At 42.0% G+C, this 27,190-nt stretch overlaps 1 protein-coding gene across 1 annotated transcript in view; it reads right to left on the minus strand.

The window, feature by feature from the left end:
• Nucleotides 1–10,555: 10,555 nt before the first annotated feature.
• PLEKHM3 (pleckstrin homology domain containing, family M, member 3) overlaps nucleotides 10,556–27,190 on the minus strand; it is a 70,532-nt gene continuing 53,897 nt past the window's right edge. The window contains exons 6-7 of the mRNA XM_010014856.1: nucleotides 22,441–22,598; nucleotides 10,556–10,733 (exon numbers count right to left, since the gene is read on the minus strand). Of these exons, the coding sequence (XP_010013158.1) occupies nucleotides 10,556–10,733; nucleotides 22,441–22,598 (336 nt within the window). The remainder of the gene's footprint in view (nucleotides 10,734–22,440; nucleotides 22,599–27,190) is intronic.

The raw sequence follows: 27,190 nt of genomic DNA on the forward strand, positions 1-27,190 counted from the left end.
CGAAAGAGATGATTCTCTTTTCAGAAGCTGGCTGATTTTTGAGAAGCTGATTTTTGTCCAGAGTAGAGTCAAGAAGCAGGAAACTCTCCCACCCCTTGTAGGACAGCACTAGGACAGTTGTGGGACTGCTGTGCTGGAGAACGCTGCTGCTAAATGCATTGATTGAAAAGAATTACCTCCTGCATCTGGAAAGAGTAAAGAAAACACCTTCCCGTGCAGTGGCATCTAGCCAGTGAACAACCACGTAGGAACCACCTCTAGTGGAAAAGCAATACATAGGTCCCATGTATTAGCATCGTTTGAAGAATAAATCTTGCCATAATCTCATGAAGAGCAGGGAGGACAAACTGGAGCTGCAGACCCATGGGCACACAGGCACTGTGCCTAGATCTAAACTCCCTGGTGCTCTGACTGATGGGGACTGGCATTTCAGTTTGGTCCACTACATACAAACACTGAGCTCAGCTGCTAAGTCTGGTCCTGCAGCCAAAATGTTGTGGGGAAGCCTGCTGTGAGCCCAGTGTGAGAAGTGGAGCTGCAACAGCCTAGAGCTGAAAGTGTGCCGAGTCCAGGGCACGCTGTGTAGAAACCCTGGGACACTGAACTCTTGCCCTTTTCACCTCATGGCCACCCTGCTCACAATATTTTTCTTAATGTCATCTTAGCTTTTATGGGTCCTTGTCAGCATTCCTATGAAACACCAGAGGAGAATTCAGGTCAGATACATCCCTGCTCCTGGCAGGAACCCTCATCTCTCTCCACTGATTGCAAAGTGGACTTGTCAGCTCTGTTAGGCTCCTAAAACTTGGTGGTGGCAATATCCTCCGTGAGTCAAAGTCACTAGTTACCTGTTCTAAACATAGTAAACGTGCTGCTTGTGCTTGCCCTCCCCTAGCAGGCCTCCATACAATTCCTGCCAACAGCTATGGAAACATTCCCATGGATTACCACGGGTGCTGGAGGAGGGCCTTATATAGTGAGACTTCTCTGCCTCCCCTTAGCCCTAAGCCCTTCACAGAAGTACTTTATTGTTTTATGACAGCGCAGTAACACTTGACATAAATCTCTAAGCACAGCTAACAATGTCAATACTGTGTAAATACCTACTGTAGTGACCCTTATTTTATTAGACTTTTGCCCTCTTTTACCTGTTATCACCAGGGTTAACTCTGTGCTAGATGTACATGCATTTTACAAGGAATCTGCCAATTTTATACACTGCTACAGCTCATGTCTCTGAACACCGAGAGCCCAGCTCTGGTTCTTCACAAACTACAGTTTTAATTGGAGTCAGCGGCGCTTGTACCTGCTTAAAGGATGGATCATGCTGCCTGTTAAATCAAAGACGAGCGCTCTTCAAAAGTGCAGAGTCCAAGCTAGAACAGGACATTTTGCAATATGTACACAACAAACAACATCCACCAGTGTCACTAGCAATTGCGTGCTCATGACTGATGACAGAATGTGCTGGGGTCTCAGTTTTTCCACCCTAGCCTTGCTCCCGTCAGAGTCGGTACACCCTGCTCTCAGAAATCATTGGGATTGCTTGCAGGGCAAGGCACAAGTCAGTGGAGAGACACACAGCATGTTTCATGACTTAGTTATTGCACGGCCTGCAGTGTCAGTCATAAATGAGATGAATTTCTAATCTTTAGTGTTACGAAAGCACTTTGGACTGAACTGCTCCATGCACACTGATTACAGGTACAGATTCAGTAACTTAGAATCACAGAACCATTTAGGTTGGAAAAGATCATTGAGTCTGTTAACCTAATACTGCCAAGTCCACCACTAAGCACCATGTCAACATGTCTTTTAAATACCTCCACGGATGGTAACCCAACCACTTCCCTGGCCAGCCTGTTCCAATGCTTGACATTTCAACTTGTACCTTCTTATTTCTAAACAATACTTAAATGTACTAACAATTCCTTCTTATTCACCTCTAAGAACATCATATCATACCTACATAATAAACGCCCGGGAATTTTCAAGTCAATGAAAGTTCATTCCTTAGTACAAACTCTTATCTGACTTCTGCTTACTAGATGAGCTTTACAACTTCATTTTTAATATCTGAGGCTAATGCCTTGAACTCAGTTACAGAAAATCAAGTCACTTCCTATAAAGAGCAGACTGACTTTTTAGCATGTTTACAGCTGCAGTGCCAAGTTTTATATTTGTCTATGCTTAAAATGGTTGGAATTTACTCCTGCTTCCCTTGGAGACTTTGTCTGGTTTTACTTGTGACACCTGATTATCTGAGATGCTTTTCACCACTTTCTCACAGTGGTAATACTCAGGCCTCTAGATGGGATCACTATTTTGGAGAGTATTTAGTTAAACAAGAACTCTAAAAGAACTCTAAAACAGACAGTCCAGTGCTATGTACACACACAGAAAATGTTTTCATTTGCCCTCAGCGTGTCTTTCACCGAAAAAGGTATGGTAAGCCCCAGACCTGAAGGTCCCTCTCTATCCTTAAAGAAAGAAGGAGGAAGCTGGCTCCGTTTGGGTTAATCCATTACTGTAGTGTAATCTGGACTGTATCATACACAATATGGAAAATTTGAAAGAAAAAAAGAATTATTTCCTTGAGCCTGGAGCACAGTTCTGGACAAGGAGCTTGTACCATTTCATTTACTTTAGACAGTGACCTCAGGACTTCACAATCTTGTGGACATTGTCACTCATTCCCTGAAGAAGAGCTGCATTCCAGTTCTGCCACCTTTTAGAAAACCAGCCAACTGCCTATATTATAGCAAACGCTGTTAGTTTTGGTCTAAGAGCTAGAAGGGTAACTTTTGAACAAATGAACTGCCGTTGCCTTTAAGAGAAGAGATGGAGCTTGACTGGGTATGCTCAGGTGATATGAACCACACTACCACGTACGGGACTTGGCCATAGGAGATAATCAACCCTCCTCCTCCCAGCACTGTAGCTCCTGACTGGAACCAAAGGAAATGTCGCTTGAAACTCCAGCCCCAAGTCGCCCATGACAGCTATTGGAGCATGTCCTTTCAGCAGCTATTTCAGTGATGGTTCATAGACTTGAACAGAGCGCAACAGGGAGGCTGGGAAGGGGCAAGGAGGATAGAAGAAACTGTAAATACAGCCACAGGAGGACATAAAAAACCAACCAAAGTGCTCCTTCCAGGGCTCCCTAGACCACATGGTCTCTGCGCTGTGTTGCTGCTTTTTCCTACTATCTCTTACAGGGTGAAGTGAGGAGTGGTGGCAGTGAATGGTGAAGGAGACATCATAATGGAATTTGCTCACCTTGTAAAGCAAACGGGGAGAAAGAGAAGGTCTTGCCCATGGTTTTCTTGTACAGCTTTTGTGGTGCTGGTCAAATATTAACTCCTTGCTTGTAGCCAGTTTCATCACAGGGATGAAGTCCAAAGGTTCCTGCAGGAGGGAGGATTGACGTTCCTGGTGGACTTCTGGTCTTTCTGAGGAGGAGCAGGAAGACAGTGAGGGAGGGGATATTGTCTTCTCTTTGAAAGCCACAGGAGCATGGGGCTAGGTGTGCATTTCTCTGGAGGCCCTCAGGCAGGGGGTTTAAGCCCATGAGCTCCACCACGGCTCAGCACTGCAATCCTTAGTCACCAAAGGCACAGCTCTGAGCTGCGTAAGTTCCTCAGCTGGTGTACTGGAAGAAGCAAGCCCAGAAGAGCAGGAATCATGCCTGCTCCTACATCTGTTGGCTGGAAAGCCCTTACGATGTGGGCAAAGTCATGCCCCTTCAGCCCTTCAGTCCAGCTGGGAGATGCCTCCCTTGCTTAGGATTCAAGGCCCTGAGCTTGGACTCTTCTGGCAGAGGCCCAGAGAGAGCCACACAGTGGGGAGCTGCCTCCCGATGCCTCCCGCCTGCCTCCCAGGAGCTCCGTATCCAAAGGTGCCTGACAACAACAGCTCCCACCCAATAAGTTCCCCTGGAAGCTGGTGGCGCTCAGCACCATTAAAACCCCAGGCATTTGTGGCTTGCAAAAAACAGAGAGAAGATGTAACTGGGAATACAAACCTACAGACCTTGACGCAGTCATTGACAGTATCTCCAGAGACCTCCTGGCTCAGACCCAGGAACAGTAAAACACCATCATTTGCTTAGATTTAGAAGACTTTTCACCAGCAGATTAGCGTTCTTAAGGAAAGCAGCATTCTTCCAAAGCTTGTCCTATCGGGATGCAGAACCCACCAGGAGGCAAATTAAAAAGGACGAGTAACTATTTTTTAGTGTTTATTGAGAGTTGCCTTTATACACAAGGGACTGGTGCTCTGATGCTGTCACAAGTGAACCCCAATAAACCCTGCTCAAGTGTCAAGCAATTCGACCCACTGAATTTAAATTAGAACATTATTACACATCAAAAATAAATTAAGACTATTGCCTTGTAGTTGCAGATAATTAAATAAAAATCCTTGTCAAAAGTAAAAAAAAACACCCAATGCAGACACAAGAACAACGGAACACACATGATGATGTTGCCAATAAGTTAACAGCATAGCACGCACATGTAATGGTTTTCCAAAAGCTCAAGGTGCGCTGCCAGTGATGGTGAAATCCATTGCAAGTGCTACAGGTGAGCTGGTGCCAGGGACAGCATCAGCCACTGTGCTCAAGGTGCTCAGGCCTGGCTCCCCCAGCTGCCAACTGCCTCAGTTGAACTGAAGTTGTTTTGGAAGCTGCCTTCATCACTTAAAACCCTTCAAACACACGTTTTGCTTATGAATTCTTACTTCTGCTTAGCTCAAGTACAGGAGGGACTGGTATAAGCTAACTGGTATCACAGGTATCAATGCCATTAAAAATCAGTCTGAAAGCACACTTCAGTTTGAGCAAGACTGACTTCATAGACAAGTGGATAAGCAAAACAGAAATGAATCATTTTTCCACCAAAACAATGCTGTATATTCAAGGATTTATATGGGTTCTACACATGGAATAGACACATGTAAATTAATCATCAAGCCACTGACACTTGTGCACACAGATGAAGCCTAACACACTTTGGTCCTGGAGAGCTGATAGCTTTCCAGGCCTGGATTCCTCTGATACTGCCCACAAGTGACATCTGTGTGATCTGGATTAATGGCCACCCTAAGGAATTTGGCATTTTAAGATACGACCCCAGTCAGTGTGTGCACACCTGGGTTTTCAAGTAAAGAAGGACTTTGCACATTATCATCCAGGCTGTCTCCTCATTACACTGCTAAAATGCAGTGACAGCACTGCCATTGTCAAACGTGATTCCTGCTACTGGCGTCAAACACACACTTAAAAGATCACAGTCAGTATGGACATGTGCCCAGGGTTGACATGCCAGAAGTTAGCATATACTTCAGCAAATCATGCTAAAATTTAAACCTTTCTCTAAAGTAAGGCTCACCAAACCCTCACTGGGTTAGCCCTCAGGGAACCAGGCTGCATTACAATTAAGATGTGAGGAAATGCCTTCACTCCCACAGCACTGGACCTAGCTGTGCATGCAGGTAGGAAGCACTGTATGGGAGTCCCTCACCACATGGCATGGGCTAGCCAGTGGTTCCAGGAGGTTGCATGTGGCCTGATCCCATTTTAATGCCCAGTGTTTGCCATTATTATACATGCACTGCTCCCGAAGGTCTTGCATAAGCACAACTGCATTCCTGGCTGAAGACAAACCCAGCTAGTCTCCAAAATACAGGTAATAAAAACCAACACTGTCTCCATGCTACCTTTTCATCTATTTCCTTCTCAAAGCATAGATAGTAAACAAATTTTATGGTCACCACTCCTAACAAGATGGAAACTGCCATGAGCAAGGGGTTTGAGCTCCAGCTCCAAACATGCTGCATCATAGCAGAGCATTCCTGACAAAATTTTTCACTTTTGAAAATTTAAGGCACCAAATTGATCAAAAGTGAGGGGTTTTCCATGCAGTGTGGTATCTTCAGAGCTGGTATATGCAGCCTGTAGAGCTCACTTCATGAGGGCAGAACTCAGCTGCCTCTGCAAAACAGCATGTACAGCCACGGGAGAGCTTCATTTAAAGTCTACAAGTTAATCGAACCGCAGATTCAATCAGGAAATCCAAAACAAGGAGATAGACACTAATGTACCATACTGTAAGGCACTCCTACTGGGAAGGGAAAATTGGAAGGCAAATTAGGAAGGAGAGAATGATCAGACTCGACTGGTTCAAAAGCAACACAATGAGCTGTGAAGCTCAAAGTCTAGCTGTAGGCTCAGCACTGTGAGCAAAGACAAGGACAGAGACAGTGAGAGAGGGGGGACTGGCTTGCAACTGAGCAGCAAAGATTATGATGATTATTCAATTATATTTCTTTTATAGACATCAAGAGTAGTCTGCAATCCAGGCCATGACCTTGGGAAGCCCAGGAAACTCAGTGGCTTGTGTTGCTACAGGGAAAACACAAAATACTACTGTGCAGCTTCCCCATTTCATTGTAAACAGACATCCTCTGATTTTCTGAGTCTTCCAGGACATTATCAGCAATCCATTACAATATACATAATCCTGGTATTAAGAGAAGCCTTGACAAGAGGAGCACCAGAGGTACCCTGAAGATTCACTCCTAAAAGGCCATCAAAGCCTGTGGAGTACTGTGAAAAACTCAAGTTCCTCACCAAAAATGACCTTCTCTCACTTACCTAGGAAACCCTCAGAACTGCCAATTCCTATCTTCACAGCAGTGACCTCATACTGGTATGTGCCAGCCAGGATACTGTGCCACATCCCAAACCCATAATTTTTCATCACCTAAGACAGACCAAAGAAAAGGCAATAGAAAGATTTCTACATAAGAGAACAAAGTTTCTCTTTTTATAGGTTGCTAATATACAAAGAAGCTGCAGTTTGCATCCACTAGGTAGGTCCTTCTTCCCATCAAAGGAGCACTAGAGGAAAAGATACTTGAATAAGGATCTCTATAGTGTCCTAGATTCAAATAATTTCAGACTAACTAAACTGAGATGAGAAGTTTCTAAGTAGTTGTAGAGGGTCAGGCTATAGTCGACTGCAGCGAAGCACCCTATTTCTACACTGATTACAAGTTCTGTAGAAGCAAAAGCAGTAACTGGATGTACAGATCAATTTCTCCTCCGACAGCTAGGAAAGCACCTTCTCTGTGAAGGAATAAACCAGCACGTTTTATCCTGATTCACAGTGAAACGCTATTGTTCCAATTTATTTCACGCATGGGTAGGATGAGACCAGAAGTACCAATATATAATTTCATCTCTGTGTGTGTGTGTGTGGAGAAAGCTGTGCAATCTGGAAAGACCCCAGCTACTTTTCCAGCTGATGCCCACCCAGAAACCTGCAGAACAGAGCGATCTGCAGGCTATGGGCTGCAGAAGGGGAAAAAAAGAGTAGCTAGCAGTGGGTACCAGCATGCAGCACTAATAGTACAGCAGAGACAATCACGCAAGGGTACAGTGCTGTCTGAAACCCAAACCACCTGCAGAACCCCGGGCTGAGTCTCCTGCTAGGAGATGGCTCTTGCAGGAAAACTGTTCTTTCAGAGTTGGGTCTTTTGAGAGCTAGTAATGGGGTTTTTTTGTCTTGCAGTCCAGAAAAATGAATAGGGCATGTTCCTACTGCATTGGCACCTTTGGAGGCAGGATCAAGCCTTTTGTTATGCTTACATAACTGTGACAGAAGACTTTATCTCATGCATTCATATGGAATAACTTCTTTTGGGTAGAAGCTAGTCATCCCTGAGAGGAAAGCATCTTCCATATTACAGTCTGCTCCTATAGCCAGCATAAGAAGCTATATTACTTTTCCAAAGTAGAAATAAACATGTTTTAGGAATTGGCTTGTTTCCAACACCACTGAATCTTAAGGAAATGAATCTGATCTGTATTGTACAGCATCTTTTTACGTAAAGCTTTGGGTGCTCCCAGCATATTGTAACAACAAGCTTTTGCTCTTTGCTGTTAGCAATGGCAGCGGTTCCAGACCCACAACTAATTCCAGTGGTTTTGCTGACATCATACTTTTTTTGTTTTCTGTAAATCTCCATTAGCGAAGAAACTTTTCTGTAACACCTGCACAAACCCAGAGTAACTCCAACACTGTCTATGCTCTTATTCCATAATTTAACTGGAATATCTAACCTCCCACACAACTGGTACTTTGGAGATCAGGACATCTGTCAAAGTAACTAGTAGTTTGTAATGTCTGAACCTTGATTCCTTGACTCCATAGGGTTTCTGACAATGCACATAAGCAGCCTTCTTTAAACTGCGCTGGACATGAACCAGTGCTGTAAGGTGTCTTAAATACCAGAGCACGATGATATGAAAAGCACCATTTTCTTTTCTTTGATTACCCACCATTATGTCTAGAGCTAATTCAAAATAGTACCTGCCAGATTCTGACAGTTTCAGAGCTACTGGCTTTGCCACAGGACTAGTTGTGGTGACACATGCTGAAAAACATGGGAGCGTCCTGTTTATTCAGCCAGTAGCACTGCAGTTCCTGTTTGCATGACTAATTCCACAATACTTCCCCAGTGTTTGCACTTGTGAACATGCAGGGAATTCTTCACGTAGGAATGGACTTGCAAGGAACATTCTATCTTTAAGGATGATAGCCAAAACCAACTCACTTCACATGAAGAACAGTGAGCTGAGACAGACATCACTGTGTAGGGGAAGTATTAATTTTAGTGACAAAGGTGCACGATTCACCAGGTTTATTAAATATGGGAATCCCTATAATACTTTGCCAAGAACATGGAAAACCCCTTACTTCCTTCCAAAGAATCCTACTGAGAGAAGGACTTCAGAAAAAGAAAGGCACTGGTTGTCTAATGTATACAGATATGAACATGCTTCTATATACATAGTAGTTGCACTCAAATTTGAGAAAGCTCAGCTTCACCTACTTTCTTTGACTGGAGGCTGGAAAATGTAATCACGTATACTCCAGTACAAGACAATTCATTGTAGCATTCTATCTTTTAATGTAAGCATGATGTACCCTGTTCTTTTATTTAAAATGCTTGAGCAATTAGTGAGGTGCTTCAAAGATGAGACTGATTTCTGCTTTGAATACAACAGCCTGCAGATTATATAGGAAGCAAAGTATTCTCCATTTTCAGAAACCTATGTCAGAGGAGATGAAAAACACATATACAACTGGCTTCTTTCTCCTGAAACCATATTTGCTCTCTGTACACAGATGTGTGTGCGTCAATGCTTTCATATGTATGTAATACACATATTATTGCACAGTCTGGAGAAAGATTTAAGAATGTGTACTAGAGGGAGGATGATCTCTAAGTGCTTGCTGGAAGTGAAACTGCAATGAATTAAACATACTGTCAGTAATGACACATCTCCTCAGTTACATCCATCATGTATTTCCCTTTTACAATATATGTAACTTACTACTTATAATACTTCCCTGTGTTACAGGTGTGTGGAGCGGAACCATACCTCGAGGAACTTCATTCTTCACCATGGAAGTCACTACAGAAGTATGAAATTGCTTAGAGCTTGCAGAGAATGCAGGACACAAGTTGCACATGAACACCATAAACTAGCGTTTCACAATTTTGGAGGTATTTTCTGATTACTGTGGGCAGGACCACTTTCCTGACTATCAGTCTAACAGGTTCAGGTTAGAGAAACATATAAAGCAAACTTCGTGAAATAAACCAAAAACCAATGTGGACACTTAAAATGTCTTGGAACATGAGACTAGCAGGAGGTCAGAACCAACATCATGTTACTGGAGATGAAGACACGGTCTCACGCAGCCCAAGAATAACCAGCATAAAACTCAATGGGCTTCTGTGACAGAGCTTAACTGATACACCCAGCCTGAAGTAGCAAGTCCCTGGTTATCTGTGTATGGAATAGATCACTGGGATGGCTATAAATATATAAATGTAGCTAAAGAAATTATTCCATATCTTATGATGTCAAGCACCCCAAATAAGGTTTGATGGGAGATACTTCTCTTTCCTCAGGGAGTGACACGTAAATGCACCGATCCTTTAAAAACAGCTCTCTGGAAACATGAGAAAATGGAACCACATGTCCACATCAGAAAGAGCAGGTGGGTATAAAATCATTCCTGCCCCACTGGCTTCTGTGAAACACCTCACCAGAACCTCTGCCAAGGCTAATAATAAATAAATAATACATATAAATAAGTAGATGGCTCATCAATTCTAAATTAACAACATAAAATTAGTATGGTTGTGGCAGCTAGTATTTTCTGCCTTGAAGAAGTCTTCTCCAGAGGTGGAAGTGGAAAAGAGAAAGTTGGGTGCTTAATTAGCTAGACCTAAAGCATTTCAAGTAAACCACATTTCGTATGAGAGCTAGCGGCTGGACTTCAATTCAAAATGCAGTTTAGCCATTGGTATTTCAAAGCCAGCAAGGCTTTACAGCCACTTTGGCAGCTGCTATTCACAGATGAAGAAGGTCAGATAATATTTTGCCAACAGATTTCTGCCTGGCTAAGCTGAGAAGTTGCTTCAGCTGGCATCTGGGAAAGGGATTCTCTTCAGGCTGGCCACTGCCTTAAAGAACTCATGTGTTCTGATATGACAACTCAAACATGTTGCAAGACTCTTCAAAGTTTTCATCCATATTCAGTCGCCTCCAGAAAGATTTCTGCTTCTTCTGCAATTCTTTACGCACACACCTGGGGCATGGTACAGCCTTCACTTTGCACTCAGAGTGGAAGACAGCACCACAGCTTTCACACCTGCAAACACAAATTAGTGTCAAAATTGAATGACAAAATAGGACCAACCAGAGCATGCAATGGACTTCACATGGATTGTGGGCAGCAGACATTCCCTCAAACAGTTCTGGTAGCTCAAAGAGTACTACATTTCAAAAGAGCAGAGATGTAAAAAACACTGGCTTGCCCACAACCCTGCTGGTGTCAAGCTACTCAGGACCACTAGAATAAGTTGACCTGCATCCATTCCTGAGAATCTGTCCCAGCACTCCGCATCACAGACAGAAATTTTTAGAAGCATCAATAATTAATCTTCTTATTAACTAGCATTCAGGTCTATCACAGAATAAAGTTTTTGTTTTATGAAACAAACAAGTTTTCTGCTTTGTTTTGTAAATGAAGAGTAACAATACTCATTTCCATTAAGATACATTTCAGCATTTGCAACAGTCAAAATAAGACGTTTTCCTCATTGATGTTCCAGTGGTCAGCTGTTCTGAAGAGTAAAGTACAGTCCACTTCAACAGCAGGAGAAGTCACTCCACGAAGTTAAAAGATCAAACAGAGGTGGGTAATGTCTTCTGCTCTGTGTCCTGTGGCAGACTGGACTAGAACAACACAATTATAGCTTCTGTCATTCAAAGCTGTGCTATTCCATTCTAAAATGTGATATTATAACTCCAAACAAATCAACTGCTCAAACAAGATGACTGGATTACTCTTGAGGCACTCTGATGCAATGGATGTAATGTCACAACAGATCAGGCCCCAGTTCCAGATAGCAGTGGAGCAATGAAACATCTGGTGATCATGGCGTGGGCTACAACTAAACAGTTGAACATTCTCAGGCTTTCAATGCAAATAACTATCTGTAGTGATGAGTTAAGTCGCTACAGCTTTGTAAGCAAATGAAATAAATAAAAAGATGACAGTGTCAGAAGTACAAAGTCTTAGATTCCAGATGGATAATCAAATAATTAAAGCAACAAAACATCAAACTTTAGAGCAATTTTGAAATAGAAATGAGGGGCTCTGGCCACCCTGGTGATTCTGTAGGAAGTCTTGAAATGCCGTGCACTTTTCCTTTCTCACAGCTATTGTGGTCAAATGACTATAGGAGAATCCAAGTGCTTGTTTTATCTTTAGTGGGTTTTTTGCCTTTTTGCTTTGAGCTTTTTTGTAAGGTATTTCTATTTGGACTTTTGTTGTTGTTGTTGTTAGAAATAAGGTTCTTGTCTTCAAGGCTATGAAGAAAACCCCCAACACTGAGAAGCCGTAAGGCAAACTGTACTATTTGGCATGCAGTCTGACAATACTGAGAGAAGTCCTATGGACTAATGCAACCTGTTAGCTGTATTAGCTGCATCTTCATCTCGCCTGTAACTTTTAAAAACTGGTTCCTGATCTGGCTCAGCTTTAAGCTTTATGCATGGCTCAAAACATGGTCTAAATTTCAGTATGTGCAGAACTTTGAGAAGGCTATGCAGAGGTTACAGAGGCACATTTCTAGCTAGCATAGACTGATAAATAACAAGTAAGAAAACGAAGGTTAAAGAGGCTAAGTATAATGCTGTGTATCTACTAACTTCCATGCTCTCTTGCAGTAAAACTCGACTGTCATATTTCTAAATCTAGTTAGTGAGTCTAAATCTAGGTTTGAATCAAGAAACTGGCTCACACAGAGATATTTATCATATCTGTGCTCAGAGAGTGTGTGTTATGGCCCTGATCCAGTGAAGCACATAAACGCATGCTTAGGACTCATATCCCAGTGATTTCCTTGGGATTACTGACCTGCCTACAATTAAACATGTACTTACGTGCTTTGCTGGATTGGGATCTCCATGAACAGACATTAATGGATGAGGGAAAGATAAAAAGGACAACAGTGTCTTTAAAACTTTACAGCATTCTGAACTGACACTAATGGTGATTTTATCAAGCTAATTTTCCCTTGTTAGTCAGCAATTTACAGTGCCCTGAAAGTTGCTAGAGGGTAATGATTGATGAGAAGTGTAATTTTGTGTTCTCATATTGCCACTCCCTACCCTCGCTCAATATTTCTCCACAGTATACATGGAGGTGATAAAACTTATCAGAAATTGCTGCTGAAATGGATGGAGCAGGACGACAAAGGAGCCAGCACACCTACTCTTCCCACTAGAGAATATCAAAGGCCATCAGCATTAAAAACAAAGATTGATGGTGTTTAAATGATGATTAATTTATTTTTCAGAAATAAGCTTAGTGAAAAAAGAACAAATTTCTCTCATATTGCTCAGAACAAAAAGAGAGAAGAAATGTCTGCACTGTTATTTATCAGACTTGGTGCAACAGCTGAAGCTCTGACCAGGACCCCACATTGTCAGGCACTTCCCAGAGGCAGTCCAAACAGCCAGCCCTGGGTCTCACAGTCCAGTGCACTGGCAGCCAGCATGAGCACTGTTGGTCCATTCTGATGCCCTCACCCCTGACTGCTGCTCTGAAGACCTATTATCTGCTTTCCTCAGTGAAGCCTGATGTACTCTCAGCCCTAGCAGTGGGGTGCAGATAACAACAGCCTGCAAGAATGGTGCTCCGAGCTGGAGAACAAAGCTGCCTCTTGCTTTCCATAGAGACAGGTAGAAAGGATACCTGGGTCAGCCTTCACTGTGTGCTTGTATCCCCTCACTGCTAAAGAAACTTAGTCTCCAGGGCAGGGAGGGGGGAATGCTGATCTTGCTCTGCCTTTGTGGAAATGGCAAGTTACACCCTTTAAAGTGATGGAGCTATACTACCCCAAGCCATCTACAGCTTTGCTTTTCATCAGATTAAATACAGTCAGTTTTAACTGACCCTGGAAATGTCAGCTGGTTAACCATTCCTAATCTCACTGTGAGAAATTTTCCAGTGATGCCAAAAATCCCACAAAAATTATATTCCTTCTTAGAATATTACAAGCAGGCTCCTTCTTATTTAATTCCAACAATTAATTTTATCTCCACATGTGAGTTTCACAGCTTTTCTTTACTGTTGTTTTCAAGCCTGTGTATTCCAAAAAGTGTTTATTTCTCTGGAGAAAGAAGTACATTTTGTAGTCTATAGAAGGCTCACGTAATATTTCACTACACTTATGTTATCTTTCCCTTAATCCTTCTTCTTGTCACAGGTAATTCACAATTCAGGTACTACTTCTGAATCCTGATTTCTCTGGCTAGAGGCCAAAGCATCTTTTGTGAGACTTCTACTCACCACTGATAATAAGCTGACGAGTCCATAGCCGTTCAGGCCTTTCATGTTTCCTTCTTTAATGAATGATATTGAGATACTGCACATTAACAGCATCTTGCCATTTTTGAAATATTATTTGAAGAATTGGTGAACACTGCATGTTGTTTTCATACAATTTTCAGTCTTCTAAGAAGGCAACTGAAATACCTTCCTCTCTACTTCAGTCTTTTCTCTCCTCCTGACCAACTCAATTTCTACCAAGACTATAGGGGGTATTTTATGTTTCAAGGATGTCTTACTTGTTTGAACACCAGAGTAACAAAATGTAGAGAATTATTCAATCCTCTAAATAATTTCTATTGCACTGAAAAGTGTAAGAAAGAAAGGGCAAAGCTCTCCACAGCCAGACAGGCACCATAATGCTCTTATTATTATCATTACTAGTTACAAAAGAAAAGCCGTTCTACATTAAAAGCATAAAATCATTCCTGTATGCTGAGGAAATGCCAATGTTAGTATCACCCATTAAGCCTGGGCATTTGAAACATTTACATATCAATATTTGGTAAATTGTAAATTCTGGCAAATTCTTTTTATGCTTCCCACATGTATTTCACAGGCTTATGGCTCAAGCAACTCTAGATTCTGCACAACCAATTGATTATACTTGTATTTCTCCTCTGTACTGGACCACCATTTAGACGCCTATGGGTAAGATGAGGCATGCAAACAGGCAAGGGGCAACACAAAGAGGCCTCAAAGACCTTCCACATTAAGCGGACAAAAATCAACCAGGGATGATCAACTGGTGGCCCAGGACCTCATCTGAAAGGTCTTTTTGTCTCCTAGGAATCCTGTATATTGGCAGACTGACCAGCGTGACCATGTTGGAATTAAGCTGCTGGGACTGGCAAGGTTTATTAGAACAGCTTCTTCCTAGAACATTTAAAAACCCCACTTCCTCTGTCTCAGACCTTGCACACATTTGCTCAAGTAAGAAATCCCTTGAAAGGAATTTCAGTAATTGATTTAGGGCTGAACCTTCACTGACTAGAACATTTCAGGTTTTTTTCTTTCCCTCCATGCAGAGTAAACCCAAGACAAAACGGGATTGTTCATTATGTTTTCATTATGGTTTATAGATGATGCTATATGTTCACCAAGCATCCAAAATACCAAGCCACCTGTAACTTGGTTATTAAAAAACCCCAGTAGCTGAAGTAAGCCTTGCCTAGGGATTCCAGCATGATCACCATCCCACGCTATGCACATGTGCCTGTCTGCAAGTATTTCTGAACTGCCCAGCTGTGAATATCACAGACACACCTTTCAAAACTCTCAGAGACTTTAGCAGAACACAAAGAGAATGAAAATGGACTAGCCTGTGTTCACTTGCAACACAAAAAAAGCCCCAAAGGCAATCAATGCCTGACACACACGTGCAGCAATATTATTACAGTTGCCTAGGAACCAGTGCAAGGAGCCTGCCTAAGGAGGGACGCCCATGTAGTAAATGAATGGAAGAAAGTTGGCACTAATATGACATCGACTTGTCCCTATAAGGAGCTTGTTAAGATAATGCCTTGTATGACATATGGTTTTTACTAGACATGGTTGGGTTATTTTTAATACCATACTTAAAAACTGTTAATACTTCAGACTTGCTTTTGAAAACTTTACCTCTGAAAAGGAGAATAAAAAAGGCCAAACAAAACCAGAACAGAGCCCACTTACCCAGCCCTCCAAATTGTTACATGTCTAAAATTCACTCTAAATGATCAATTCAGTGTTCAGGGAGCCAGCAGTGCTTCAAAGAATCATAGTTTTCCTTTCCATATACCTGCTAATCGGACAGGGTTTATCCTTGATATGCCAGCACAGCCTGAAGACACTCCTCATTTATAAAGGCGTGGCTGAGTCCTGGGTTGGCCCTGGCGGGTTCTGAAACAGCAGATATAACTGTAACTGCCAACCATCAGCCCAGCTTGTGGGCTGGGGGAAGCACTGCAGGGGGGTGAGCTGGTTACAGGTGGCAGCTAGCAAGGGGTGTAACAGTGACCACAGGCTGTGCTGATGGGACTCACCAAGTAGAACACCTGCAGTTCACACCTCTGGAACAGCCTCAAGGACCAATCCAAAAGGTGCCTCTCCATCTGAGCCATCTCTTGCCCCTGGTCCTGTCATGCCAGCACCCACTGCCCACTACAGATGTGCAAAGTGGTCCAAGATATTAAAGCCTCACAAATGAGGGGAAAAGCGGGCAGCTCACTGGAGGGGAGTGAAAACCAGCGGTCCTCTACTGGTGCAGGAGCAGCTTCAGTTTCAACTCCTCCATTGCTACACATACAGAAATTGCGGGGCATGCCTTCGTTTTGGGTGCTCACAGAACAATTTGCTACAGGCCAGGGCAGAACAAGAACAGCTTGATTTAACCACCAGCTATTCTCCCATGACAGTTGCCTAACCAGGCTGTCACCACACCAGAGCACTGCAGCAGGGTCGAGCAGGAGCAAAGGGATCCTGCAGCCCCTAGACCTCTCTGCAGAGCTCCGTCACTCCTGATTAAGGCAGGAAGTGTGCTCAGCTCCCCTCCAGCTGTGGCTGCAGGGATTTATGCTACACTTATGCATACATACTTCCATACTTGCATCTATCAGGAGAACTAAAAACTGTCGACCTCAGCACTGCACTTTGCAACTGTCTAAGTTCAGAGACCTCAAACCAAGTAATGTGGCCTGTAGAAAGCAGTTCCCTAGAAATCAGTAGAGGGACACTAAAATCAGTATTAGAACATTTAAGCTGAAACTCCTGTGATTACGCTTTAGTCAGTGGAGCTGAATTACTCTGGAAAGGGGAAAACTGTACACATGGTAGATCCACTCCCTGCAAACCACTGGAGAGGCTGTTATAATTTGACTGGATGATTCTACTATTCTGCATTCTTCTGTAAGTCTCAAGTCTGGAAATCCTGTGATTAAACCATGATTTATGCTTTTAATAATAGAAAAAGGCAAAGGCACCTGGACTTCATAGCTCTGCTGTAATACTGAAGACATGCCTACCTGGACCCAAGATGGAAAAAAGGAACTTAATATCTTAAAAAATTAAGTTTATAAACAACAAGATTCTTAAGATAATCTTAGAATTTCTGAGCAATTACAGTAGGCAGGTTTGGCTTTTATGGGCTAAAAAGCAACTGAAAAGCTGTTGTCTGGCCTACCAGAAACCATATTTGGGAGATGAAGCCTATCCTCAAACAGGAATTTGCATGAGGATAGAGGAGGAAGAATTAAAAGGCAAGTTGGAAATAATCTAGTGTGAGGAAGAATGTGCCTTCTTTGCAGGAAAGCTGCAAAATAGAAACTCGAAGTGAGATAGCTGCCATGGCCAGGTAAGAGCACAAGGCAGCACTGCAGAGACCTTCCTACCTGAAATAAATCTCTGCCTTTACAGTGAACGTCCTAGTTAATACCACTGACATGAGGCAGGTAAAGTCAACCTCTAAAGCTAATACAGTTCTAGAATACAATGCTTGATGAAAAAGAGTATATTTTATCTCTTTCTTCTTATGTATTCTAGATAACATTACTGCACTACCCCACACAGACAAAAATCAGATCTGTGCCAGAAGATTTTGACTAGCTTTGACAGATTGAGATGAAATTAAATTATCAAGAGAACTTAACATCTACCTAGGTGCCAAGGTTTCTTTAAAGAAAGTGCTGAGCAGATCATTTCAGCGTGCTTTGAACCAACTATCAACATCCGATAAGCTAAGCTCTTTCAAAAATTAGGTACTAAACTACCAGCACAGCTCAGGTGAACTGGGCTTGGGAAAAGGCTGACTAGCATGAAACAAACTAATCAAAGCAAGAGGAAAAATTACACACTTTGAGTGATGCCTTTGACTTGTGCCAAGGTATTTCCTGGGAATGCTCTATACTGTGTATTTCAGTCTCTCCACATAAAATCCATCTTTAACATTCTCCCAAATGCTCAAAGCTGGTTTTGTCCAGTGACACAGCATCCATAACACAGTGAGCTGTAATCTTGCAAAGACTTTGGCATGCACATAAAGCTAAGCACAGCCTCAGAGCCTTTAGTAAGACTTCTCACTATGCGTAAAGTTAAGTACATTCATATGTCTTATCAGGATGGTGGCCAAAGATTATAGAGGCATCCAAGCTGGTTGATATAGTCAAGCCTGTTCTGTGGCACGTCTATTTTAAACTTGGGTCTTCTGGTTTGTATCTTAAAAGGTCTACATGTCTTAACTGATCTGCAGAACAAATTAACTTTGCAAAGTGAAAACAGTTTAGCCTTGATAAATGAATACAAACACAAAAGAGCAGCTCTCTGTGGTTCGCATACATCTGTAGTCACCACATAAAGGCAAGGAATCGACTGAACCACTCTTAACCAAGCAAGTAGCTTTACCAGCAAAACACAACAAATTGCCTGTGAAAGTAGTCACTGGGATGCTGACACTCAGGCGAGACCAAAACTTTATTAACTGGTGACATACAATAATCTTAAGCACAGCAATAATTACTTGATATCTAATTGGACAGATATCCCTTTTTAATGAATAATTCTGCTCTCATTCCAATGGTATTTTTATCAGTATTCCTTAAGATTAAAACTTGTTAAAAATTGTTCTAGGTTATAAAACAAATCCAGCCACACATTACAGACAATTGTACCACTACACAGGCATTTTCTTTACACTTCTGAGTTTCCATTTTATTTTATTTTAGGAGAAAGAAACAATAACTTTTCACCACAGTAATGAAGAATGAGCAATATCAGAACAAATTGAAGGGCAGTGCCTGGCTGCTAACATATGGGCAAGAATACCTCTAACAAGACAATTTATAACCAGGGGTATTTAAACTCATTTCACAACACTTGTAAAAAAATAAAATTAGTGATAATCTTGTATGTTTATTTGCTAAATTTAAGCCTGGAACAAATTTTGTCCAAGAAATAAAACAGGAGGTGGATGCTCAGGTCATTCAGGTTGCCAGAGCTCCAGCAAAAGCAGAGCTCTGAGAGTTTACATTAGCCAGCAATTTGCTCCATGAAATGTGCAATTAACTCAGGAGGCTTTACATACAGTTCTCATGACTTAAAGGCCTTCAAAAAGATGCCAAACTTGTGAAATTTAGAAAGAGCCCTTATAAACAGTTATATAAATACGGGTAAGACGGAAAAGAGGAAATTGGGGGACAGAGGAATCAAACTGACTGGAAGAGGTATCCAAAAGGATGGGACTATTTTAAAGAAATTATTTAACTACTGAATCACAGCTTTCATTAAGCTGTACAGAATGGCCACCTCCCAAGAGAAGCCATAGAAAGGAAATATCATTAAAAAGATTATGACTTTGTGAGCCCATCCTTACATTCAAGGCAGCAAACTGTTGCACTGTATTGTTGAGCAGGATGTAAAGAGCCTGCCAAGCACAGCCCACAGACCCGCTAATTAAGTGAACTGATTGTGTTTGTTTTGGAACCGTTTGCCAACAAAGGAATGTGTCATGCTGATTAGTGAGAGAAGGGTATGTAATATACGTGCATTCAAACCCTGAGGAGTGCATAACCCAGGTATTCACTCTTGTTTGCTCAAGGACTGACAAAAATTACTCTCAAGCAAATAACTTGACCAAAGAGAAACTCCAGCCCTCAAGAGGGGCCCTCCTTTTCTCTCAGCTGCATCTATCTAAGGAAGACCCATCCTTCAAAAATTCCTATTGATGACTGCTCCAGAAACTGCTGAGAATATTTTGGAGAGAAGCAATCTCTCCACCTCAAAGCTGACCTAAGAGACTATGAAGATGGAAAGGTAACAGCCAGCTGAGAACCCCCTTGGAATTGTAACAGCCTCTCTGACAGCTGTCACTCTTCAAAGAGCAAGAAAGGTCAAGGAGGTAGCCAGAGAAGCAAATGCCAGCTCAACACAGACATACACTCCCACACACACCGAGACTTTGCTTTTCAAACATTCACCAGAAAGGTAAAGTTTGCAAAAGCTGTCATGCACCCACTTTTGAGTATTTCTAACCAAACAGCCCAGTGTGCTGGTAGAATTAGCAGCATGCTGAAAAGTGAACAAGCAACACTGAAAAGCAAGAAGAAAAAACATCGTCTTCAGAGCTCAGCTGCTCTTCCCTCCTTAACTCAGCAGCTGCAGCCAGGGTACTGGGCTGTCTACTATTGAGTACCAAATGTGAATACTATTCTGTAGATAGCAAATCCAGAAAACCAGGATGGAGAAAGGGAATCACAGTCAACTCTCACTGAACATTGCGGACTCAAAATAGTACAACTAAATGACAAGTCTGAGCTAATTGTTTGCTCGGAGCTCTGTATAACACTAAACTAACAAGGAAAGCTGAACACATCATCACAAATTTCAGGTATAATTTCAGGTCTTCACACAAACCTTTTGTGAGTTGCCATTCCATTTGACACAGGTTACTCTATACATCTACCTATTTCTGACTAGCCTCCTCACCTTACACTTGTCATTGTAGTGGTCTGCACACCTACCTCAGAAATCTCTCTTATCTGTAAGATGTGGAAAAAAGCACAAAACCCCTCTATATCTGGCCTTCACCTCACTGCTTTTCGGCTGATGGAGCTGCACAGTAAACAGACAAGCTCCTCTGCTTGCATTACTTGCCTCCAGCCTGAAGGTAGAAAAGAGCAAAAACACAGAACTGAAATAATCTGGTTAGTTTCACAGAGGTGCATGTGCACACACCAGTAGTAATGAGACCAGAAAACTGACTAGGAAAGGAAATGGAAGATGCTGGGGATAAAATCAAGATTTAGTGATAGGGAACACAAAATGAGTAAGCAGGATGACCTCTGACAAAATAAGACAGAAAAATACTGGAGAACGTTTCGTGTTGATTGTGTTCTAATTAAAATCATTAACAAAGACCGCTGTCTTTGGCATGACATCAACCACGACTCCATATTTGTGAAACATGAACAAAAGTCCTTTCTGGCTTCTAATTCACATAAAACCAGGAGCTATAGCAGCTTCTTTTGGCTTTTACTGAATGGCTGACAAACATTAGATTCCAGAAGGTTTTAAACTCTGCAATTGCAAGGTATTGTCTGATCTCAGCTGAAAGGCGGGGGAAAAATGTACACCCAACAATGTTTTTGTGACCAAAAATCCTCCAGACAAATCAAATGCACAGATATTTCAAGTAAACCTGTCTTCCCAAATGTTCTTACATGTTCGCATCAATCTTTTGGGAATATCTTCAATTGCCCCCTATACTGTCTCAATAGACATCTTATGTTTTATGTCATCTTAAGTCTCTCCCTTTTTAACTCGGTGTTTTTAACTGCCATGCACCCTAGATACATTCCTTCTTGAACACTGTTTATAGAGCTCAGCTGCACACCTTGTTTAGCTTATGTCCACTGCTTTGTCAATGCATTTTTTAGAATGAGAGTCTGGGGGGGAAAAAAAGAATGTGCAAACAGTCTTTGAAACTCAGGTCAGGCTGAAAATCCCCAAAGAGTAGTACTTGGTTACTTGTAATTTAACATCATTGTGCACACAGAGGAAACAGATTCTTAATGAAGCCCTTTCAACAGGCTGGTCCTGATTGTTTCCAAAGGTGGCTCCTCAATATTTTTTCCCTTCAATGAAACACTTTGGAGAACAAATTAAAATGACTGTATTTGAAACAGCCAGAAAAGTACTGATCTATGGAGGAATGCTGTGCTGTCAGACAGACTGTCCTTCTGGTGAGTTTAATAAATAAATAAATAAATAAAAATTTCCTTTATTCAAAATACAAGACATTTTTAAAAAAGAGTAGTACCCTGCTGCATTGCCAAGCCTGCTCTGTTTTCCTGCATTTTGCTTCTATGTTTTCCATGCAACTCCTGCCCCTGATCTGGCATCCAGTACTCCATATAATGTGAAATAAAGGCTCTTTTGTTTACCTTATGACTGGCATACACTTACATTTATCTTGTAGCCACCTGAGAATAGCAATGTCATTTATTAAAAATAAAATCTTACATACGTAGGCACAGAGGAGTATGCACACAGAAAGCAGAGAATTAGCCATAACATCATGGGAAAAACACTGCAGAATAGATGGTTATTGTTTTATAATGGATAATCCCAGTACATCATGGGCCCAGTGACATCACTTACCAGAAAGATGTCTGTGATCACTCTAGAGAATCCATTTGGCTTTGTAGGACACTTTGCAAACTCAGAACAGCTTTGGATAACTCACACTGCATCATGCTACTAGGATCATTTCCCTTTTTGAACAGCTTACAAGGTTTTGGGAAGTAGTTCTTTGTATCTATTTCCAAGTCTGATCATGGTGGCCTCCCTGAACCAGTAATCTTGTGTAGCTGCCCAGAAATGTGTATTAGTGGGATCCAGTCCCCAGTTATTTAAATAAGAGGTCATGAGGCTGAGAATCTGCAAGAATATCATACTTGAGTCAAATATATGACTGACATTACAGTACCTGCTTGTAGAAATGTCCTCAAAGGGGTAAAGGATTTCTCCATTGTTGCAAATCTCACAGATGAAACCCTTTTGACTACAAAGGCTGCAGCTGTACACATGAGAGGTGGCAAACTTGATCACCTTCCCCAAGAAAGGAGCCAGCTTTCCTTCAATAACCTGAAATCAGAAGACAATACTGAATGACAGTAACATGCAAGGTTACTAGTCATTTTAAGTACAACAATGTATTCATATACTAAGGCACAAAAAAGTAGATAGAGGAAGATTTAAAGGCTTCCATCTTACCATCTAACTGACAGCTATGGGTACTGCTGTACATTTATGATTTTCAGTTCTTGTTAGTTTTTATGCACAGATCACAGCTTTGTCTTTGTTTCTTTCCCTCCAAACCACAAGTTTTTCACTATTTTTTTGTGAACAGACTGCTGGGTTTCCTCCTCTAATAAGGTTGTGTTTCCCACTGAAAACCATTAAAATACAATATTCCTGTCATTGCCAAAATGAATAAATTCTCAGATAAAGTCTTGAATAGGAACTGTTTTCTTCTCCTTCAGTGTCCAGCTCTCAAATCGAGAAGCCTCTCACTGCCAGACAATCCTGCCAAGACCATTAGAAGTGATTAGCACTCCCAGTGCTGCTGTGAAAAAACAGCTATGCAGTATAGATTAAACTGCCAGCCACAACACTCATCGAAATTTGTGACTTGGTGACAATGCCTCAATAAGGGGTGCTATTCAGGCAAAATACTTCCCATTCACATCAAACTTCCAGAGACTTTAAAGAATTCTGCTGGTGTAGGTAATAATGAAGATGGAATAAGGCCCTAAGTGTATATTCTTCTCTCCTAAGCTTCCTGTGGTCTGAATAGCTGCCCACGAGACTAGTGACAGAAATGTGTTACGGGATTTGATAGTGACCTCCTATAAAAGGGAAAAAGAATGCAATAATTGCTGATTGAAGACTTACACAGGGCTGTGCCCTAAAGCCTTAGAATGGGGAGATATACACTTAAACATGTGTCAGATTCAGTTAATGCACCCCTCCCCTAAACTTGGTAATGCACCACTTGTAATTTGGGTTTAGTGTAAACAAACCTAGTGAAAGCAAAGGTCAAGGCAGAGAACAACAACAAAGATTTTGGAAGGACTCCTTCCCTGCATAACATAGAACAGAATTAAATCTGTGTTCCAGGGTAGCCACTACTAAAGAGGACTCATGGAAAAAGAGGTAGCACTGATGTTGATGGCATCAAACGGCATGGGCTGAAATGTGCCCCCTCTTTGCTTTCAGCTCTAGCCTGCTAACAACATCTGCAACAACAGGAAGTGGCAATGTTATTGCTAGTACTGCAGATAGGACATCTGCTCCTGTTAGAGGAAAAATGACGTTCCTATTGCATCCTGGTATAGGAAGATCCCCTTCAACCAGAATATAAACAATGCAGAGAAGCTGCTGCATGAAATATGAAGTCATAGTTCAAGGTAGTGGTATCACTAACCTTCTGACGGATAGTCAGAAGTTAGTTTAGCTCCCCTCGGCTGGGTTTTCTCATTCATTTTAAAGAAATTTTCTGCTTGCAGACTCCAGTGTTACAGAGGGTCTGAAAGCCAAACAAGTTGGGAGAAGGGGAAGGACACAGAAACTGGTAGTATTCAATAACAGGAGGAAAGAAACAGTGAAGCCACCCAGGTAGTGACAGGGTGACAGTCACCTTCCAAAAAGCCGTTTAGCACTAACAGATGAAGTATGCATACAAAGCTAATAAAAGCATATTCCCCAAAGCATTTTCATGCTACAGCAACCAGCTCTGACAGGCCACAAGAACTCAGCTTAAAATGCCAGGCTGAAGACAGAGCTGCAAACAAACTCTGAGTCTGTACTAACAACACTTTCAGCAAGGCCTTTGGTTAAACTCTGAATTAAAATAATGGTTTATATAACATAATAAAATTAACATAATATATTACCTTCCTAAGCACCACGGGTGAATTTAAATCTGTACAAGGTTTCCTATGCTGAAGAGCTCACAACCTAAGCAAGACAGATTGAGACTGGGCAGCTGCCCCTGAGGAGCTGGTGTTATTTGTCCCTATTGATTTATTTATTTGTATGGCTTGTTGTAGCACTGTAGAGGGTTGGTTTGCAACTCTGTCCACTGCAGACATACAATGAAGATGATATCTTCAAAGAGACATGCATGCCAATTTTGCAATGTGAATTACAGGCCATTTTACTGTATTATAGGAGGAACACAAAATGCAACATCAAACTGGTGTTATCACTATTTTTAGCATCTGTAAATTCTGTGTCATTTTGTTTCATCAGAGACCTCAAGGCTGTGCACAGGATGTGACTTTTCCATGCAGACTTCTCTCATTTGTGTTTGTAGCTTATAATAATAAAATCCTCAAATCCATTTACCCTGGCAAACAAAAAGGAAGATTTCTACTTGCTGTCCCCAAGAGGAGTTTCATGGTAACTCTTCCACAGTGAGTGTTTTACAGCTTAGGAGAAGGAGCACAGGACATGTAATCAAAGGCGGCAAAACCTCTCCTGTGACTAAGCACTCTCTTGTGACAGCCAGAGGCTCAGGGTTGGTCAGTTTAGACATCCCAAAACCACAATGTCAGAGGCCCAGGACGTTCTCCCAGTTGATGCTGGAATGCAATTTTGAGTTTTAAGGAAACTCAAATGATTAAAGAAGTGTGTTAAATGAATGCGATGCATTATCCAGATATCAGGGAAATCACTGGGGGCAGGGTGTGGGGTGTGCATGTGAAATACCTCAAGGGGACATCTTGGCAGAGCCAGTAATAGCTATGTCATTCTTTACTGCTCTGTTACCAAAGCCTTTCAGTGACAGAGACTCCACAGCCCACATGCTGTCTAACCCAGCACACGATGTTCACACTGTTGGAGTCACCCCTAAGCTTTGACCCGCACCTTTCCTAAGGACATTTCAGTTTACAAAATCAGCTTACAAAACAGAGAAACTGTGAAATCACACGCTACAAGCTGCAGAACAGTCCATCACATTTCATACGAGATGTGAAAACTTAGCAGAAAACGTAACTTAAGAATGTGCCAAAGGAACAGAAACCAAAAATGTCAGCACTGACTTCTCCCTGTAACATAATACAGCCTCAATACCTGCAAAGGCTTAAAAATACACTCCTGCCTAAAAAAAACCCAAAACCCAAAACCCGAAAAACAAGCATTAGGCTTAAAACAAACTAAAATTTTGCTGACTTCAGATTCTTTTCTACCTACAGCTCACATGAAGAGCGAGGTCTGTTTTCTAACCCAAATTCTTTGTAGTGAAAGCAATTGTTTCATTGACCAAAATTAAGGATGAAAAGTGGTTGGTCCTGGTCATCAACTGATGGAGGGTGGAATGCAACCTCTTCTTCCTAAATTGGTCAAGGAACCTGCCCCTAAAGGATTCTGGACATGGGGCCATGTTTTTACAATGAGGTTATCACTGCTATACCTGAAATATATTGGGATATGCTGCTTGGTGACAAAAGGAGGAAAACAGTTGTGTTCAGAGGCTGAAAGCAAGTTGTGTCTCCAAATGGCTTCAGTGTTCAGATCAGAATCACTGTTCACCTCTGTGGATCTGGAAAAACTCTTCTCTAAGCCACCACAGCAGAGGAAGCCATGGCTTTGCATACTGCAGCTCCTAACTGCATGTCTTACATTAGGAATTGTATAAAAATACACACCAACATGTACACACATAAAAGACAGGGCCTGCCCTCAAAGCACTTCTAATTTAAACCAACAAAACAAATACTACTTTTTACACTAACTGCCACATATCTCTCACCCTAAGTGGGACAAACTGTGTTTTGGAAGAGCATCCCATACAGGCTCCCTGCCCACACTGCAGAGAGCATCCCTCTGGCCAGAGCATGGCTGCAGGGGCAAGGGCTGCTGGGGAGGTGAGAAAAGCTGCCAGGAAAGCCAGCAGGAGCAACAACCTGCCCTGCTGCCCAGCCTCCTGCACCCAGATTATGAAAGCTGAGGTGTATTGGCAAGTAAGAGGGGAGGGCAGACACTTGTCTGCAGCAGTGGAAGAAAACTAAAGGGGAACACAATATCTGAACACATGCCAAAGGGGAGTTAAGAAAATTATTTTAGATGATTTCTGGAACGGAAGCTTTTCATACAAGTCAAAGTTATGAATAAAGGTAAATCTTTTTCTCTGTGTATCTTTGTGCTACCATTCAGTTGGGTAGCAGTATAAATCCAAAGAAACAGTTAGGTTCTGTGTAAGGTTGGGAAGAAATATGGGGACTCCCAAATTTTAGCATTCAAGCCAATGTTGGCTATGGCGCCGAGAGCATTGGGTGGTGGGAAGACACGATGCACATGCACTGGGTTATGTTTTTCCTGATTCAACAGGAAGACAGAGAAGATGAAAGGCAGCAGGGGCTATGGAACAAGTTGAAATCCCTTTGGATACATCACACTAATATGATCATGAGGGCAACGTGTGATCAGTCAAAGTTTAACTACTTGTCAGGAAGGCGGCTGGCCCCCAGAGGTTTCCTGATCCTTTTATCCAAAGACTGCAAACTACCCATAGTACCCTCTTCTACCAAGGTGATGTTTCAGAAGCAAGTGGGCAGCCATTTGTCTCCAGAGAATAAGAACTGGGAAGGCTACCGATCACACAGCATCCTCCACGAGCAGAGAAATCCTTCTCAGTGGCCTACTATGCACATAACAGGGCTATTGCTCAC

This window comes from Nestor notabilis, unplaced genomic scaffold, assembly GCF_000696875.1.
Source record: "Nestor notabilis isolate BGI_N333 unplaced genomic scaffold, ASM69687v1 scaffold21055, whole genome shotgun sequence".
NCBI classification, from domain to species: domain Eukaryota; kingdom Metazoa; phylum Chordata; class Aves; order Psittaciformes; family Psittacidae; genus Nestor; species Nestor notabilis.